Below are 19,748 nucleotides of genomic sequence, written 5' to 3'. Positions count from 1 at the left end.
AATTTGGGAATCATGTGACATGGCACCACCTCCCATCTTACATGATTGACTTGGAGGCACCCCCTTCCCCCAAGGACTTGAAACAAGGTGGTGGACTTCCAGGGCCGCTGGATAGATTGGCTGATAGAATCCAGAAAAGCCCAGTGAAGGCTTGCAGACTGAGAGCAATACTGGGCGTTGGTGCTACAGTGAAAGAATTTTATATACTTTTCTCAATTTTTTTCTTAACTGCTCATGAAAGAGAGAGCAATATGGGGGCCTGGGAAATGCTTTATAAATGAAGCACTTGTGGCGCAAGTCAAGTGGGTGTGACATCGCACCTGTGATTCTAGCTCTTGGGAAGCAGAGGCAGAGGATCTCTGGAACACACTATGTAGCTAGACTAATCCTCTTCAGGAGTTCTTCCTTCAACTGAGATGGTTAATGGGGCTTCACACACCTGCGTTAACACAGGCTTCCACATGTGTCACACATGCACAACAATTGCGCTCCTCTATCCCTACATATTACAAAATAATAGTACGTAAATGATCTTAATCGTATCCATACATTTGGTAGAATAAATGTATTTTAAGGTTTATTTCATGAGGACAGATTTTCTTTTCATCTTCCAGCGATGCCTACAAAAATGACAACTTCTAATTTTTTTGTCTGATTCTGTTTGTGTGCACCAAGATGCCCGGCGTAACACATTTAAGACATAGTTTGGAAAATCACAGAAATGTGGCCTCAGATTTTTAAACAAATTTTTAAACAAAAATTATTCTCAACACTACAAAACAAATAATTAAGTTTTATAAATTTTTTTTTTTTTTGATTTTTAAGAACTAAAAGACATACTGGTACTGGAATCTTCAGGAAGTTGCTGGAAGCATGCCCTAGTGTAAAGATGAGGAAGCACACTCTCAAGGAATGAGTTCACACACAAGACGCCAGAGCACTTGGCAGGTCAGGGGACACATGGTACTGGCCAGGGTGACAGGATGGAGGTCAAAGTATTATTGACTCTAGAAATAAAACCAGTGGGTCATCTGATATTCTGAATACTTGAAAAACAACATTCTCTTACAGGGTCTTAAGACACATAAGGAGGGTTATGAAAGACTGAAATCAAGCAGGCAGAAAGAGGGCCAATGTAAACTATCTAGCAGGCTAAGTTATGTTACTTATATAGTGTAGTGCATGACTGGCAGTGATTAATGAAGAATAAAACTGGATTGTTCATTTAATGAAAACTGATATAACTAATGTAAAGCAGGGTGTAACAGAGGTATGTTTATAGAAGAAATGTAAATTCGTCTCAGTCTGTGGGACCACAAGCTTTTAACAGAATGAGTGTCTTTCACACGCTCCTGAAGGAGAAACTTTTCTCTTGTAATGTGAGGACCCCCTTCTCCAATTTCTCTGTGGGCACAACAGGTGCTGTGTGTTCCTTTTTCGTCTTGCACATAGCCTTGACAGTGCCTCCCCTGCACATCATGTGCTGTACCATCTGTTCCGTTCATGCATGGCTGCTAGCAATGTCCATATATTTCTGCAATCATTCACAACATAAGTAAAGTGGAATCTCTCCATTCCATAAGTAGAATGTAGAGACTTAGCCTTCATTTACCTCCCACAATCCACTCTGCATGTGTTGTCCTGTACTGGGCTTTCCTGGCAGTGTCTGGACACGAAAGCTTCCTTTCTGCCATAGCTCACATTTCTGCAGCCTGGCAGCTTGAGAGAATTGTGTCATCTCTGGTTTCTCCTTGTCTACGCTGTCTACAAGGTTTCCCAATCTCTATTGCTTGGTAGAGACTCTAGATCTGAAAGTCAAAGACAATACACTGTAGGACTGACAGACATCTTAACTTCTCAGGGGAAGAAGGCTATGGTCTATTCTTTCTCCATAGACAGAAGGCATCAGGTCAAGCAGTTAGTTGTTCTTTAGTTTTAAGTGTACAGAGAATCATGACGATCAAATTTTTATTGAGATTATGCTGATCAACATAAACCAATATTTTTATACACACAGAAACTTTTATTGTTAAAGTTTACTTTTAAAAATTTTGTGTATGGCTTCTGGTTTCTATCTGTACCTGGATCTGACTTGGTGCCAAAGCACTCTGGACACAGACCCTACTGGAAGAGAGCCTGTCTCACAGAAGTGTTGACACATCTGAGAGCACAGGTAAGACCACCACTTCTACACAAATACCTGGCCCAAGAGGAACCCACCTGGAGCCCTCAGAACACAGAAACCAAGGAGTATTCTGGGACAGGATCCTTACTGTTTTTTGCCTGTGCAAATGCATAAAATAAAGAAAGAATATTAAAAGCAATAAGGAGAAAAGGTCAAGAAATGTATAAAGGCAGACCTATCAGAATCAAACCAGACTTCTCAACAAAGACTATGAAAGCTAGACAATCTTGGGCAGATGTCATACAGATCCTAAGAAAACACAAATGCTAGTCTAGGCTACTATATCCAGCAAAACTCTCAGTTAACATAGATGAAAAACCAAGATATTCCATGACAAAACTAAATTAACACAATATCTTTCCACAAATCTAGCCCTACAAAGCATAATAGATGGAAAGCTTCAGCAGAAGGAGAAAAACCAAACCCCACAAAAAGCAAAAAAGTAATCTTTCAACTAACCCAAGAGAAGACAGACACACAAGCATAATTCCAACTCTAACAAGAAAAATAACAGGAAACAACAATCATTGGTTCCTAATATCTCTCAATATCAATGGACTCAATTCCCCAATAAAAAGACATAGACTAACAAACTAGATACATAAAGAGAACCCAACATTTTACTGCGTACAGGAAACACACCTCAGTGACAAAGCAGACACAACCTCCTATAAAAGGCTGGAAAGCAATTTTCCAAGCAAATGGTTCGAAGAAACAAGCTGGAGTAGCCATTCTACTACCAAATGAAATCAAATTTCAACCAAAAGTTATCAAAAAGGAAAAGAAACTTTATATTCATCAAAGGAAAAATCAACCAATATGAAATCGCAGTTCTGAATATCTATCCTCCAAATGCCAGGGCACCTACATTCATAAAAGAAACCTTACTAAAGCTCAAAGTACACATTGTACTTTACACAATAATAGTGGGGGACTTCAACATAGCACTCTCATCAATGAACAGATCGTGGAAACAAACAAAATATAGAGACAGTGAAACTAACCAAAGTTATGAACCAAATGAGTTTAATAGATATCTCTAGAACATTTCATCCTAAAACAAAAGAATACATCTTCTTCTCAGCACCTCATGGTACCTTCTCAAAAACTGACCATATAATGCATCACAAAACAGGCCTCAACAGATACAAGAAGATTGAAATAATCCCATACGGCCTATCAGATCACCACTGACAAAGACTGATCTTCAACAGCAACAAAAACAACAGAAAGCCCACATGCACATGAAAGCTGAACAATATTCTACTCAATTAACGTGGTCAAGGAAGAAATACAAAAAGAAATTAAAGACTTTTTAGAATTTAATGAAAATGAAGGCAAAGTATTTCCAAAATTATGAAAGTAGTGGTAAGAAAAAAAACAAAACAAAACACATAGCTCTGAGTGTCTTCAAAAAGAAACTAAAGACAGCATACTCTAGCAGCTTGACAGCACACCTGAAAGCTATAGAACAAAAAGAAACAAATGCACACAAGAGGAATAGAAGGTAGAAAATAATAAAACTCGGGGCTAAATCAACCAAGTAAAAACAAAAAGAACTGTATAAAGAATCAATAAAACCAGGAGCTGGTTTTCTGAGAAAATCAACAAGATAGATAAACCCTTAGCCAGACTAACCAGAGGGTGCAGAGACAGTATTCAAATTAACAAAATCAGAAATGAAAGGGGAGACATAACAACAGAAATTGAGGAAATTCAAGAAGTCATAAGGTCCTACTACAAAAGCCTATACTCAACAAAACTGGAAAATCTGGATGAAATGGACAATTTTCTAGACAGATACCAGATACCAAAGCTAAATACAGAGCAGATCAACAATCTAAACAGTCCCATAACCCCTAAAGAAATAAGAGCAATCATCAAAAGTCTCCCAACCAAAAAATTCTCAAGACCAGATGGGATTAGTGCAGAATTCTATCAGACCTTCATAGAAGACCTAATACCAATACTCTCCAAACTATTCCACAAAATAGAAACAGGAGGAACAGTACCCAATTCCTTCTATGAAGCCACAATTACACTTATACCTAAACTACACAAAGACCCATAAAAGAAAGAAAACTTCAGACTAATTTACCTTATGAATATCAATGCAAAAGTACTCAATAAAATTCCCTAAAACCGAAACCAAAGACCACATCAAATACTCATCCATCATGATCAAGTAGGCTTCATCCCAGGGGTGTGTAAATGATTCAATATACGGACATCCATCAATGTAATCCATTATATAAAAAAACAAAGAAAAACCCACATGATCCTCTCATTAGATGCTGAGAAAACATTTGACAAAATTCAACACCCTGTCATGTTAAAAGTGTTGAAAATACCAGGAATTCAAGGCCCATACCTAAACATAGTAAAAAGCAATATACAGCAAACCAGTAGCCAACATCAAGCTGAATGATGAGAAACTTGAATCAATCTCATTAAAATCAGGGACTAGACAAGGCTGCCCACTCTCCCCTACATATTCAAGATAGTACTGGAAGTCGTAGGTAGAGCAATTAGACAGCAAAAGGAAGTTAAAGGGATACAAATCAAAAAGAAAGAAGTCAAAATATCACTATTTGCAGATGATATAATAGTATGCTTAAGTGACCCCCAAAATTCTACTGGAGAACTCCTACAGCTGATAATCAACTTGAGCAAAGTAACTTGATATACAATTAACTCAAACAAATCACTAGCCTTCCTCTACTCAAAGGATAAACATACTGACAAAGAAATTAGGGAAATGAAACCCTTGACAATAGTCTCAAATAATATAAAATACCTTGGTGTGACTTTAACAAAACAAGTGAAAGTTCTGTATGACAAAACCCTCAAGTCTGTGAAAAAAAATTGAAGAAGATCTAAGAAGATAAAAAGATCTCCCATGCCTATGTATTGTCAGAAATAATATAGCAAAAATGGCCATCTTGCCAAAAGCAATATACAGATTCAATCCAATCCCCATCAAAATTCCATCTCACTTCTTCATAGAGTTAGAAAGAGCAAGTTGCAACTCATTTGAAATAATAAAAAACTCAGGATAGCTAAAGCTATTCTCAACAATAAAAGACCTTCTGGGGGAATCACCATCCCTGGCCTCAAGCTGCATTACAGAGCAATAGTGATAAAAAAACTATATGTTATTCGTACAAGGACAGAAAGGTAGATCAATGGAAGAGAATTGAAGATCCAGAAGTGAACCCACACACCTATGGTCACTTGACAAAGGAGCTAAAACCATTCAGAGGACAAAAGATAGCATTTTTAACAAATGGTGCTGGTCCAACTTGCAGTCAGCATGTAGAAGAATGCAAATCATTCCATTCTTATTACCCTATTCAAAGCTCAATTCCAAGTGAAACAAGGACCCCCATATAAAACCAGATACACTCAAACTGATAGAAGAGAAAGTGGGGAAGATTCTCGAACACATGGACACTGGGGAAATTTTCCTAAAAAGAACACAAATGGTTTATGCTCTAAGATCAAGGTTAGATAAATGGGACCTCATAAAATTGCAAAGATTCTGTAAGGCAAAGGACAATGTCATTAGGACAAAATGGCAACCAACACAATACAAAATGATCTTTGCTAGTCCTACATCTGATAGAGGAATAATATCCAATATATATAAAGGACTCAAGAAGTTAGACTCCAGACAATCAAATAATTCTATTAAATGGTGTAGGACTGAGCTAAACAAAAAATTCTCAACTGAGGAATATCAAATAGCGGAGAAGCACCTAAACAAATGTTCAACATCCTTAGTGATCAGAGAAATGCAAATCAAATCAACCCTGAGATTCCACCTCACACCAGTCAGAATGGCTAAGATAAAAAACTCAAGGTGACAGCAGATGCTGGTGTGACTGTGGAGACATAGGATCATTCCTCCATTGTTGGTGGGATTGTAAGCTGTTATAATCACTCTGGAAATCTATCTTGAGGTTCCTCAGAAAACTGGACATTGTCCTACCTGAGGAACCAGCTTTCCCATTCCTGGGCATAGACCCAAGAGACACTCCGACATATAACAAAGACACATGCTCCACCATGGTCATAGCAGTCTTATTTATAATAGCCTGAAGCTGAAAAGAACCCAGATGTCCATCAACAGAGGAATGGATACAGAAACTGTGGTACATATATACAATGGAGTACTACTCAGCTATTAGAAACAATGACTTTATGAAATTCTTAGGCAATTTGATGGAACAAAAAATACCATCCTGAATGAGGTAACAGAAATGCAAAAACAAAAAACAAAAAATAAAAACACATAAAACTAAAACCAAAAAACGAAACACATACGGTAGCACTCACTGATAAGTGGATATCAGCCCAAAAACTTGGAATACTCAAGATACAATTCACAGACCACATCAAGCTCAAGAAGAAAAAAGACCAATGTGCAAATGCTTCAGTTCTTCTTAGAAGGGGAACAAAAAACATTCACAGGAGAAAATATAAAGACATTGTTTGAAGCAGAGACTGAAAGAAAGGCCATCCAGAGACTGCCCCACCTGGAGATCCAGCCCGTATACAGCCACCAAACCCAAACAATATTGCTGATGCCAAGAAGTGCATGCTGACAGGAGCCTGATATAGCTGCTTTCTGAGAGGCTCTGCCAGAGCATGACAAATACAGAGGGGGATGCTCACAGCTAACCATTGAACTGAGAATGGGGTCCTTAATGGAGGAGTTAAAGAAAGGATTGAAGGAGCTGAAGGGGTTTTCAACCCCATAAGTACAGCAATACTAACCAACAGAGCTGCTAGGAATGAAAGCACCATCCAAAGAGCACACATGGATGGACCCATGGCTCCAGCTGCATATAGAGCAGAGGGTCACCTTGTTGGGCATCAGTGGGAAGAGAAGTCCTTGGTTCTGTCAAGACTTGATGTCCTAGTGTAGTGAAATGTCAGGGAAGGGAGGCAGGAGGAGGTGGGTTGGTAGGGGGCACCCCTATAGAAGCGGGAGGAGGGGGATGGAATAGGGTGTTTATGGAGGGGAAACTGGGAAAGAAGATAATATTTGAAATGTAAATAAAATATATCCAATAAAAATTTGCGTATGATATGTGCTTGTGTGTACATGTGTATTTGCAATCCTGTATGTGAAGGTGTGTGTGTTTGTGTGTGTGTATTCCATAGAGTGAATTTGAAGGGTACAGGGAAACCTTAGATGTCTGCCCTTGTCCTCTACCTTGACTGTGTCAGAGCCTCTTTGTTTTGCTGTTCTGCTGTGTCTGCCGTGGCTCTCGAGCGTCCAGAGATTCTCTGTTGCCTTCTCTCATCCCAGCGCGAGAACACCGGGATCGCAGACAAGCGCCACCATGTCAGGCTCTACATGGTTCTACAGGCTTAACTTAGGGCCTCACGTGTTTCTGGTAAATATTTTATTCAGTGAGCCATCTCCCCAGCTCTAACATTTAGTTTTCTAAAAATAAAATAAGCTAAGCACTTGTGCCTTTAAAAATGTCTTTTCTTCATGTTTAGGTAATATTTTTGTTCGGTAGAGTTTATGTTCGGATTGTATTTTGTCCTTTGTGAGCAGATTGGGAACTTAATTTTCCCAGCTGATGTAGCTGATTTCGTGTTCATCATCTTTATTATGTGCTTCCGTGCCTCACTCCTACGTTGTTTTATTTGTTGACTTGGAAAGCCTAGACTCCAGCTTTCCTGGATTTTGAACCACCACAAAATTATCACGTCACTTTGTGTAGTTCTGAAACGTTCCACTAAATACTTGCAGCTTAACTCTCAGGAGGGGTGACTCTAGTTCCTGAGGTTTACAGACTCTCAGATCCTTCTTTGGGAATCACAGGGGTCTGGGCATCCTCCCTGTGTACACACCTGGGAACACACGATTCCCAGGATGGGTCCCCGTCCACTAACCTCCCTTTCACTTTGCAGCCTGGTCCTCTACTGTGAACTGTGAGCTCTAGTTAGCTTATTTCTTGATGCTCAGCCTTTCGCCTGTACAGATGATTGAAGGAATTTATTTTGTACTCCCTCTTTCTTTCCCCATTCTTTTATTCTCTTTCTCTTTCTGCTATAGCTCTACTTCCTCCCGTCTCCCTATTTTCCCATTCCTTCTTTCTTTGGCAATTGTACTTTGTCAACAAATGGTGGCCTCTGGTATGTTGTCACCATCAACTCTGTCTTCATAATGCTCTGCTCCATTGGTTTATTTACATGTCTTCAAACACAGATCAAACAGATTGACAGTCCCTTCCCCTAGGGTTACCACTCTCTTGCGTGGTCTGCTTTAACTATAAAAATTAAAAAAAATATTACATAGGAACTGTTTCTCTGCTCTGCAGTACTGTCAGTATTTTAAGGAGCAGGACACTGATCTGGACTTTATTGTTCTTCCCATGGTGTAGGAGAAAAGAGGCAGCTGGTTCCTGGTGAGAACATTCTGGCTCCTGTTTTGTTTTTATCTGTGAAACTTGCTATTATCCTTTAAGAAATGGGTTATTTCAAATAGAAGTGAACATTTTTAAGTCAAATAGCCCAGTAGAAAGAGCAAATCATAAGCAGAAAGGGGTTGAGTGAGCTCAACTCTGTCTCATTCCTGAAGGCCTTGTGAAGATTCTTTCAGGTGAGTGAAGGACTTCTAGCTACTCACAGCCCATTTAGAGGACCTTTCCTTGTCACATTGGGTCACTTTGACCCTCCTTTGGTAGAAGTATGAATTGTCCAAGAGTTCAAAGCGAACAAAGTCTTCTAGAGCTGAAGTTTAAAATCTTAACAGGACTACTTAATCAAATCAGTGAAAGGTGACCATAAGAAAAACCAGGTGACTCAGGCTTTGGGCAGTGACCCAGTGCCAAACTCATTTGTCCTTGTTTTGGTGACACCATTTTGTCAAAACATAACCAAGAAAACTAAGGTGGGCCCTGAAATTTTAGAAGTTCCAGAAGGGGCTTTCCAGTTTTAGGAACCAGTTGGCTAGGATAGAAGATGATATAACACATGAAGGACAGAGGGGAGGCAAGGTCCCAGTTATGCTGTGTGGCTCCAAAGGTGGGAGGTAAGAATGCCTAGTGTAGTTCATGGTATGGGAATGGCAGCACTTTATCCCTTGTGACATTCTCAGAGGCTTCCACCATCTAATTTTAATTAGAGGTGACAGTAAAAGCCATAGGAAATAACACTGGAAGGGGTTGTGATTGATGAGGAGCCAGGACTGTTTCTTCTCAAGTCTTGATGGTGAGCACCAGGCTGGCCTGTGGTGATTCTGTTACTAGCCTCATGGAAGGTAAGAAGATCAGATGCAGACCAACCACTAACAAAACCAAACTAATATAAACCAACCACCCCCCACCCCCAAAAAAACCAACAACGAAACACACACACACACACACACACACACACACACACACACACACACACACACACACACACACACACACCCAACAACAACCTAGTTTGGAGCCTGGAGAACTCACAGGATAACTTCAGCAAACTATAGAAAGAGCTGCTCTTAGGCAAGCTAAAGGCAGCCATGCCTGAGCAACCTGTAGAAAGGAAGCATGCTTTCATCTCATAATTAGAGACACTACTAATCCTTGTCTCCCAGAGTTACCACAGGAACCCAGTGCAGATTAAAGATTCCCTGTACTAAGAAACTATTTTCTGTGTTCCAGATCCCCCTTCCTCCCCTCCAAGTTATGACTCTACTGTCTCACAGATATTCCAAAAAAACAATATTTCTCCTTGACTTAAAATTTTAAGGTGCTATTTAGAAGTGCTATTTCGCTGGGGTTTGGCTGAGGAACAAATAAAAGGAAATAGATATACTTTATCTCTGAATGGACAAGTTAGAGTCTTAATACCATGTCAGGATCATATTGTATCTCGAATGAGTGTAACTCTCACTGGTTTGGATTGTTTGTATTTGAGTCATGGTAAAGTATTAGTGATAAGAAATATTTTCTGAGATTTCAGTTGTCTGGCCTCATAAGTCAATTTATAAAAATCCCCACAAAGCCTTGGGATCATCTTGGTCTGTTGTGTTTTACCGCTTAATTAGCAAGTTGTCAAACGTGGCGCTGCAAGACACAGACTGGCGCTTTTTTACCTGCTCACTTACTTTTTATCGGGATAATGAGCTGCGGAATGACAGGTAGAATCTTGTTCCCTCCGTGTTCCAGCATGTCATGGATTCCTTGCCGAGCAAAGAACTCATAGGGAAACGTCATTTCACAAAGCCCATCAAAAAACAGAGGCAGGTAATGATGGTAGTCCAACTTCTCAATCTCTACCTGGAAGGCAAGAGGAGAAACAGCATGTGAAGAAAACCGTGCTGCAGGCTGCGCAGGGTGGTTGTGCAGCGCTGGCCCCTGCTGTGGGGAGGAAGACGCCTCAGTCCCGACTCACTGACTGACCCCCCAAAAGATGTGCCGAATGCCTTTGATCTCTGAGCAATGAAGGCACATTCTCAACTTTCAAATCTCAACAGTCAGGCGGCTTGGTCACATATCACCTACACTGGGGGCACACTAGTAAAGTGTTGATTTTATTAGGATATTTCGTTTGCTTGCTTACCATTTGGGCCAGGGTTGATCTTGAATGTTCAGATCAGGATTCGTTATAGGAAGATTGAGAGCGCATGGTTGAGAATCTAATGGAAGAAAGACTAAAGCAGTTGACATTGGTAAGCATATGTCTTTTTAAAATTTTTATTGGATATTTTATGTATTTACATTGTAAATGTTATTTCCTTCCTCCCCTCTCCCATTTCCTCTCCCCCTCCCCCTGCTTCTATGGAGATACTCCCTCTCACACCCACCCACTTCCACCTCAACACCCTGCCATTCCCCAACCCTGGGGAAAGGAGCCTTTACAGGATCAAGGACTTCTCCTCCTATTGATGCCAGACAAGGCCATCCTCTGCTACATAGCAGCTGGAGCCACAGGTCCATCCATGTGCCCTCTTCGATTGGTGGTTTAGTCCCTGGAAGCTCTGGTTGGTTGATATTGTTATTCCTATGTTGCAAACCCCTTCAGCTCCTTCAGTCCTTTGTCTAGCTCCTGCACTGGGGTCTTCTGCTCAGTCTGATGAGTAGCTGCAAGCATCCTCCTCTGTATCAGTATGGCTCTGGCAGACATCCATATCAGGCTCCTGTCAGCAAGTACTTCTTGGGATCAGCAATAGTGACTGGATTTGGTGGCTGCATATGGGATGGATCCCCAGGTGGGGCAGTCTCTGGAGGGCTTTTTCTTTAGTCCCTGCTCTACTCTTTGTCCCAATATTTCCTCCCATGAGTATTTTGTTCCCCCTTCTAAGGACTGAAGCATCCACATCTTCCTTCTTCTTGAACTTCATATGGTCTTTGAATTATATCTTAGGCATTCCAAGCTTTTGGGCTAATATCAGTGAGTGTATACCATGTATATTCTTTTGTGTCCATTGTGTAAATGTTCCACATTTTCAGTATCCATTCCTCTGTTGAAGGTCATCTGTGTTCTTTCCAGCTGCTATGACCATGTGGAGCATGTGTGCTTGTTATATGTTGGAGCATCTTTTGGGTTAGGCAGATTTTTAACAAGAACCTAGTAGGGGATGTGTGTGTGTGTGTGTGTGTGTGTGTGTGTGTGTGTGTGTGTGTGTTTGTATATATGTTTGTGTATATAGTAGCTGGCCAATAAGGCAATTATGGTCACATGTTTCCTGGAATATGGGTGACAGTCTAATGCTGGTGCCACCAAGACAATGAGGGAACCCAGTCCTTAATGGATTTTTTGGCATACAAGTCAGTGTCCCCTTGGCTGCATGTTGAGGAGCAGAAATGTGTCTGTCTCCATTGTTGCATCACTCATCCCCAATATCATGGTGTGGCTTCTGGCTAGGTCCTTGTTTCAACCTCCAGCACTTGGGTATAGAGGATAAAGACTAAATTATAGGGCAGAGAACTCAAAAGTGGAGGTGGGGGTTATGTACATGGAAGAGGGTGGTTTCTGTCCAGCTCTCCACATTGTAGAAAAGCCAACCTGGCTTATCACTAGCAGGATGGTGGCGGTGTAGCAACTCAGCACAGACAAACTCACCTGCTCTGTGGGACCACACAGTGGCTGTCCCAGTACAGTGTTGACTTCTTTGTTTCCATGTCTTTATCAAAGTACTCAGTTTCCCATGATCATCTACTTAAGTGACCCTTGAGAAATGCCTGTCTTGTTAATGGAATATGTTCTCAGCTTTCTGGAGTCTACTGCAACACATGCCTGCTGACTCCAAGGTGTGGGCAACTAGTAGCTAACAGAGCATCTTCTTCAGAGTTTACTGTGAGTCTGGGAGCATCTGAATCTATATCTATGGCTCCCCAAGCCAATCCCAAATGTAGGTAGATACAAATCTCAGATGAACTTTACATCCCTTGTTAATTAGCAAACTTATTGGCTCCAGGAAAAGTATATGGGATAGCTGCTGAGCACTAATGTTCTCAAGTATTTCTGCACAGGTGTTTTTGGAGTGATATCTTGCACACTGTGGGAAAATGGCTGCTGTATCACTTGGATACAAATGATACAATGTTATTTATAAATTTACTTTGTTACCTGATTCAGAGTCAATGCCTCCTATACTATTTTTACTTTATTTTAACTGTATATAAAATATAAAAATTTCATGCCAATGACCATAGCTATTCTTTGTTACTGAAACTTATATTTTGCATGTTTTCCTCTTTATCATGCATTTTTACATGTGCCCTACATAATTATCCAATTTTGAATTTTCATATGATCTCAAACTGTATTTTCATATATTAACTTAACTCATTTATAGGTACTGCTATTCTTACTTACCATCAATCCTCTTTATGGTTACTGGTTTTATTTTTTCATATTTTCTATTACACAGTTTTATTTGGTAGACTGCGTTTTATTTATGTTGGGACTTTTTTTCAATGACTTTGAAGACATAACTTCTTGTTCCAAACTTTAATGCATCTATTCTTTTCTTTTTCTGGCACTTTTAGATATATGAGGGCGAAGAGGAAGTTGAAAATCTTACAAGATCGCTGACATGCCGAGCTTTCTTGCGATCCTGTTTTTGCTTGCTAAGATTCGAGGCAACAATACTAGACTCAGAGTGATGGCAGGGTTCCTGATCCCTGGCACCATCAACACTACCCCTGGCGTCTTTAACACAACACCATTAACAGGTTTAACCAGTGTCCTATTTGTCAACGCAGGAAACCTGAGGCACAGGGTGTTTAAACAACTCCCCTAGGTCATCTGCAGCTAGGAAACGGTGATGGAGCTGGGACTCAAACCCCAGCCACCTGGATGTGAGATGCTGTGCTGTCTTCATGCTCTGCTGTTGAGCACACTGAGGGTCTGCACTGCTGTAACATGGGGAACTGGCCCTTGCACTGCGTCTTCCTAGCCTTCATCATTACCAGTGCAATCGGATGAAGATAACATCCATTGTTAACATCACTGCAACGGATTTGCTGGAAGTGTGTCCTCCACTCCCTTCCTTCCTCTCTCAGACTTGAGTTTTGAGATTTATGGCAGGATTTTCTTTCCTTCTTGCATGTTACAATGTTTTTTTTTTTTTTCAACCGACAGGCACTGATTACCCACCTAACTCTGTTTTCAAAGGCTGTGTAAAGAAAATTCATAAAGTAAGACAGAAAATCGAGGGAGCAGTTGACGACAGGAAAATTTGATGAAAGCCTGGGTGATGAGGTGGACAGCCTTGGACACAGATGAGGTGTGTCACTGACCACAGCCTTGCTTTGTTACTGAAGTCTGTGAAGAGGTCTCTCCACGGCCTGTTACCTGGTACATCAGCCATCAGTGCAAGTCTGCTTCTGTGAGAACTCTGTTGACAGCACTGACTTCTTTAAGTGTTATCAAGGTTGTTCACTAAGTATAAGGTGATATCGTTCATATATAACTTTCTGCTTGCATGTCTTCTAGGGGCCCACAATAGGAGAATAATAGTGTTTTCTCTTCTTGAACTTGTCTAGGCCTTGGTAAATCCTACTGGGGTTCACTTAGCACAGAGAGCTTCATGCACATGGGTTTTTAATAATCTTTCATTTGACCTTTGACTTTTTTGTCCTTCTTTTCTTCCTTCTCTTTCTCCCTCCCTCCCCACTGCCTCCCTCCCTCCCTCAATCCCCCTCCCTCCTTATGTTTCCCTCTTCAATTCCCCTTTCCCTTACATTTCTCCTCGGAGCAATAGAATATTTCCACAGTAAAGCATTTCAAAAGACTCCTCTAGTGTGACTCCTGTAGCTCTCTACTTTCGCTCTCTCTCTTTACCCACTTTCCCACTGATTCCCTTTTATCTAAGTCTCTTATTCATCTGTGATCAAATTGATAAAATACAGATAGCCCCGTGAACTTATGCCTTCCCTGGGCCTCCTTCACCACACCCCAAAATGCTGAGTCCTTCCCATTCCTTTGGGGGCCAGACTTCCATGCTCCTGATCAAAGTCCTGCAGGGTCTCCCTGACCTGTGCTTTGGGTACGATCACATCACACTCTCCTATGGAGAACGTGCAGTGCTTTGGAGACTCACCTGCCCTCACCTCTTCCCACTTGGCCACTTTCCTTGGATGCACATTACTATAGCTCAGGTGACAGGAAGAAAATAGTAGCGTCTGGGTACTCAAACAGCACTTAGGGCTGTGGAGATGGCACCTGTCAAGCACAATGAAGTCCTCAAACCCCAATGAAAAGCCAGATGTGGAGGTGTGAAAATCCAGGTGTGGTGGTGTGCAAAGCCAGATGTGGTGGTGTGCAACTATAATCTGAGCCCTACAAGGACAGAGACAAAGGAATTCCCAAGGTTTGTTGTTGACAATAAATGAATTAGGAACACCAAGGTATACTAGTAGAGGTCAGAGGCATCTTTCAGGAATCAGTTCTCACCACGCATCATCTTGGTCCCAGGGATTAAACCCAGGTCCCTGAGCACCTTTACTTGTTAAACCATCTTGCTGGGCCCTGCATTTTAACTCTGACTTCTGGCCCCTTGTTGTAAGGACCTAGATGTACACTCAGCTGAGAAATAGTGACAAGCAACGAGGACCTGTGTTCACCCAAGGCTGGGCTATGGTCAGGGGCCTGGAGGCTCTAGGGTTTTATGTTGACCTGAAGCAGCTAGGTGTGTGCGCATCCCTATATGTTTACCTATTCTACAACTTTATTCCTATAATAAAGTTCTTTTGTTCTATCTGTGGAGATGCAATGCTTATTCAGATCTCATGAGCTTGAATATTTCATGACAATATTTTGTACCTCAATAAGCAACCGAAATGGACTACTTAATGCTTAACCTGTGATTCACCAGAACTCACACCGAGTTCTGCCTGGCCTGTGAGTTTGAAACTTTACAGCCGGAAGTCCCTCTTTTCCACTGAACCTTCAGGTGCAACCACCCTACAGTATGTCCGTGTTGGCAATGAGCAGGTCTGAATGGTGAAAATCTAGATGTTGAGGCTATTTACATTTGGTCCTTGTTTATGGAATACAGTCTCATACTATGGCACCGTGCTGCAGAGCGTTTCTAAATTCCTACTCGTGTTGGTTCATTTAGTTTTAAAAATGGTTTTTCATTGTTCCAGCTATGTGGTTTTCTGATATAAAGTGACTTGTTTAACGCTTACTATAAAATGCACCAGTGTTTTATCCCTACAACAAATGTGCCAGGCAACAGTGCCATACTGAATGGTAAAAAGTACAGTGTGGTTAACAACTTCTGGAACATTCCAACCAAAGACCATTGCACATTTTATGCATGGTTGCATTGAACAGCCAATGAAATACAAAAGACAGCGCTATCACAACCCATACAATAATTCCTGAAGACACTGCTTAGAATTATAAACTGATGTATAAAGGCATAATTAGCTATGAATGTATTATGGACTCATATTTACTTACTATGACATTTCTAAAATACCCAGAGGCAGCCACTGATTTGTTTCAGGAAGCCTTATAAATTCTACAAGTGTTAGGCACTGTCTGTAGATGATATGTATAAAGCAGTCCATGTAAATAGGTTCTATCTTCAAATGTACATAGATATAGTACTAATGAATAACTTCACAGCCATTTCAGCCATTGTGTTTTTAAGCTATATTAAATATATAACAAAACATGTAATGTTGAGTGTATACCTTTTGACATTAGAAAGTCTTTAACATGAAAAGTACTCTCTGGCATAGAATAGGAGCTGGCAGTAGGAAGATAGTAGCCAAGACTGAGATGAAAACGTAAACTTTTAAAATAATCTAAAGCATGAAACAGAATGTGCTAGTAACACAGGCTAGGAAACAAGCTGAGCTCTGGAAATCCTCAAAGCCTGGAGATGGGGTTGAAATCCCATCACTGAGGTGAGCTGAGGGTTCTGGGTTGTGACAGGCAACCTCAGGAGGGATCAGACCCAGGCTGAGTCTGGAGTGATGAGCCTGGAGATCATGATGAGAGAAGGGAATTGAACAAGAATTCCCATGCAGTCAGGGAATTGGAAGGTAGCTTCCCTTGTGGCATGGGGGCAAGGAGGCATTTCTTATTAACAGAGGAGAAGCCAGGAACTGGTAAAAATCCTTGGACATTCTGGGAGCACAAAAGCCCTTCTGCCACAGAGCAAGTAAGTGGTAGATTCACCACCAAAATAAGGAGAAATTCAGTGCACCTAACCAGCACAGAGGGGGCCATTTTTGTAACCTATGGCTCATCAAAAGATTCTTTTTTTTTAAGATTGACAAAGAAGATGTACTAAATATGCTTTTGAGAAGTTGGCAAGAGAGAATAACCACAGGCTATACACCTTTTAGAAATCATGAATAAAGTGGAGCCCTGACATGGGGCAGCAACAGTGGGAACAGGAGGGAAACCAAGTCATGGCCAGTCCTGGCAGCCATGACCTTTGCATCCAGTAATCACATTAAACTGCAAAGCTCTCCTGGAAAATAGAAAGAGAACCAGCTTCCATGAGAACAGGGCAGGGAAAAGAGAAGGAATCAAGTTCTAGAAACTCAACAGGAGGCTTGTCCAACAGTCTGACCCAGGAACAGACGGGCAATGAGGACATGCAAGAAGAAGTCACAGACATAAGCAAAGTAAGCCTCCTAGGTCAAGCCTGATCCCAGAGGACAGGCTGTCACCAGAGGAAACAGTATCCTTCTCCTACATTAGTTTATCCTGTGCACACTCATGATGAAGACTGAGAGATAAGAGGCAGGTTAAAATCCTGGGGCAGGGATTACCTTATCAGAATATATATATGAGTCTATATTTTTGACTATATATATATATATATATATATATATATATATATATATATATGCTGTCAAAAATAGCACACAGACACACACAACATATACACAAACACACACACACACACACACACATATGCACAAATACACACGTCATTTTGAGAAATGTTGCCAGGTAATGCATCACAGGGATAGCCCCATAAGCAACAAACCAGTACTGGTGTTTCTATTATTTATCCAGGAAGAATGCTACCAGAGGTTGATGCTTAACACTATTAGAGGTAAAATGGCATTTCAGTGTGGCCTTAACTTCCATTTCTCTTTGCACAAAACCAGCTTTCAAAGGCAGTTTTGAAAGTCATTTGTATACTCCTGTGAATTATATTTTCATATGCTATGCAATTTTTCACTATGAATCACTGGTTTTCTTTTTCGGGTCCTTTGTTTGGGGTGGGGCATAGTCATTTGTATGTGGGAGGAACATCTTGTTTTTTCTTTTGCTAATGCAGCCATTGTTATGCCGCTGAAAATGTCAGTTGTTTATGGGTTCGGAAGTTTGAATTATTATTAGAAAGTTTTTTTCTTCAATTTCATGCCATAGAGAATACAGCCAATTAGAAAACATCCATGTTTTCTTTCCATTTGAATCATTAAGGTCTTTGTGACATTTTTGGTGTGGTGCAAGGTTCATTTTCAGTTGGTACCTGGCTGTCTCACCCCCTTAAAGAAAGTCTACATGTACAGCAAGGTTCTTCTTGGCTTTCTTTTCTTTCTTTGGCCTGTCTACTATTCATAAATTTGCAACAGTTTTATTTAATTATGACAAATGCCCAATAGCTGTTAATATCTTGTTGACTAATTATATTCACACACTGCTATTGTTACCATAGTTTTCCCTTAACTTTTTTAAAACATAAAACTTCAAAATACATTTGAGACATAAGTTCCACTTTGGGGACCCACAAAAAACTTTAATTTGACAACAACATAAAATGCATTCTTTGAAAACACTTTTCAAATATTTTTGAAAACTAAGTATGTACTAAGCCATAAAAGGAGTCTTAAGGGACCCTAAAATATCTATCCTTGTTGTCGTATTTATTTTAAAGAATATTAAACAAAAATACTAGCAAGGCAAAAGCCAAGTTCCTAATCCTTACAGATTTAGAATTTTAAAAATTCATTTGAATTACTCATAAATCAGCAATTTAGGCACAGAATCACAATAAAATTATGTAACCTCCAAAGAAAAGAATAATGTCCCTTGCAGAGATGTCTTGTAAGAAAAGGATGCACTGTCTGAGCCCAAGCTCAAAGCTGCAGCCACTTGGAGACAATTGAACCTCATAAAATCAAGATCCCAAGAATATGCTCAACACCAGGGCCTGCCAGATAAAGCACTCGGACACCTCAGTGTTACATTTTTGGACTATGTCTGACGGACGATATACCAGCAAGTGTGACTCTCTGTGGCGAAGCTTTGAAGACAGTCACCATTACTTCATTCAGTGTTCTTGGGGTGGTTCCTGCTAACATAAGAGACAAGAAAAAAAATGATCCTGAAAGCTTGCAAAAGAGATAGGAAATTGTTCAGAGTGAGGCTGAGGGGCTGTCTTTGGTGCATATTCGTGGGTTTACAAATACCCAGTAAAAAAAAACTCGAGATTTTTGGCTGACTGAAGATCAGTGGACCAAAGAGAACAGCACTCATTCCCATATGTGGCTAAACTTATTGAGAAAATGGTTTTTCAGAAGTTCACAATCGAATAAAATCGGTCTGTTAAGAAATAAAAGTAACACTCAATACATAGGGGTTTATGAAGAAAATTAATTGATTATTGGTAAGTAAAATGCAAGGCAGGAAATATTTTTACAGGATCAATGGACAAACTGGTCAGACTCATAGATAGATGAAAGCTTACAGAAAAATGATATTCTGTGACAATTCCTAATTGTCTGAAGGGCCACTACTCTATATAAATACTGATGGCTCTGTCTAGGTAGAGAATATTAATTATGGAGTCACAAATCTGGACGTGGAGTAGAAAATCAAATTACTTTGTACAATAACCTTATTTTAAGTTTCTGTCAAAAATGCTACCAAGACAGCTAAAGGTCAGTTGTGAGCAGATCTCGAATTTATTCACACTTAACCTTTATTATCGAGAAATTTTATGTTCATAACTGTAGCAGTCAATGAATGATACTTTCATGTGTAATAAATCAGAAAGAGTTCCATGTTCTGTAGCTTTCCACATTCCTGCCCTCCATCACTTGCCAAAAAGTTAAGGTTAAAAAAA

The 19,748-nt window shown here is 40.3% G+C and overlaps 1 protein-coding gene across 1 annotated transcript in view; it reads right to left on the bottom strand.

Moving 5' to 3' along the window:
* The window catches only part of PACRG (parkin coregulated), a gene marked incomplete at both ends in the record, with an annotated part of 454,827 nt that overhangs the window by 193,989 nt on the left and 241,090 nt on the right, over positions 1–19,748 (bottom strand). Inside the window, one exon of the mRNA XM_080941761.1 lies at positions 10,302–10,473. Coding sequence (XP_080797887.1) covers positions 10,302–10,473 — 172 coding nt within the window. The remainder of the gene's footprint in view (positions 1–10,301; positions 10,474–19,748) is intronic.

The sequence above is a fragment of the Micromys minutus genome (assembly GCF_963924665.1).
Source record: "Micromys minutus genome assembly, chromosome: 30".
In the NCBI taxonomy this organism is placed as follows: domain Eukaryota; kingdom Metazoa; phylum Chordata; class Mammalia; order Rodentia; family Muridae; genus Micromys; species Micromys minutus.
Note: the sequence above shows the minus strand (reverse complement) of the source record. Positions and strands in the feature narration are given on the sequence as shown.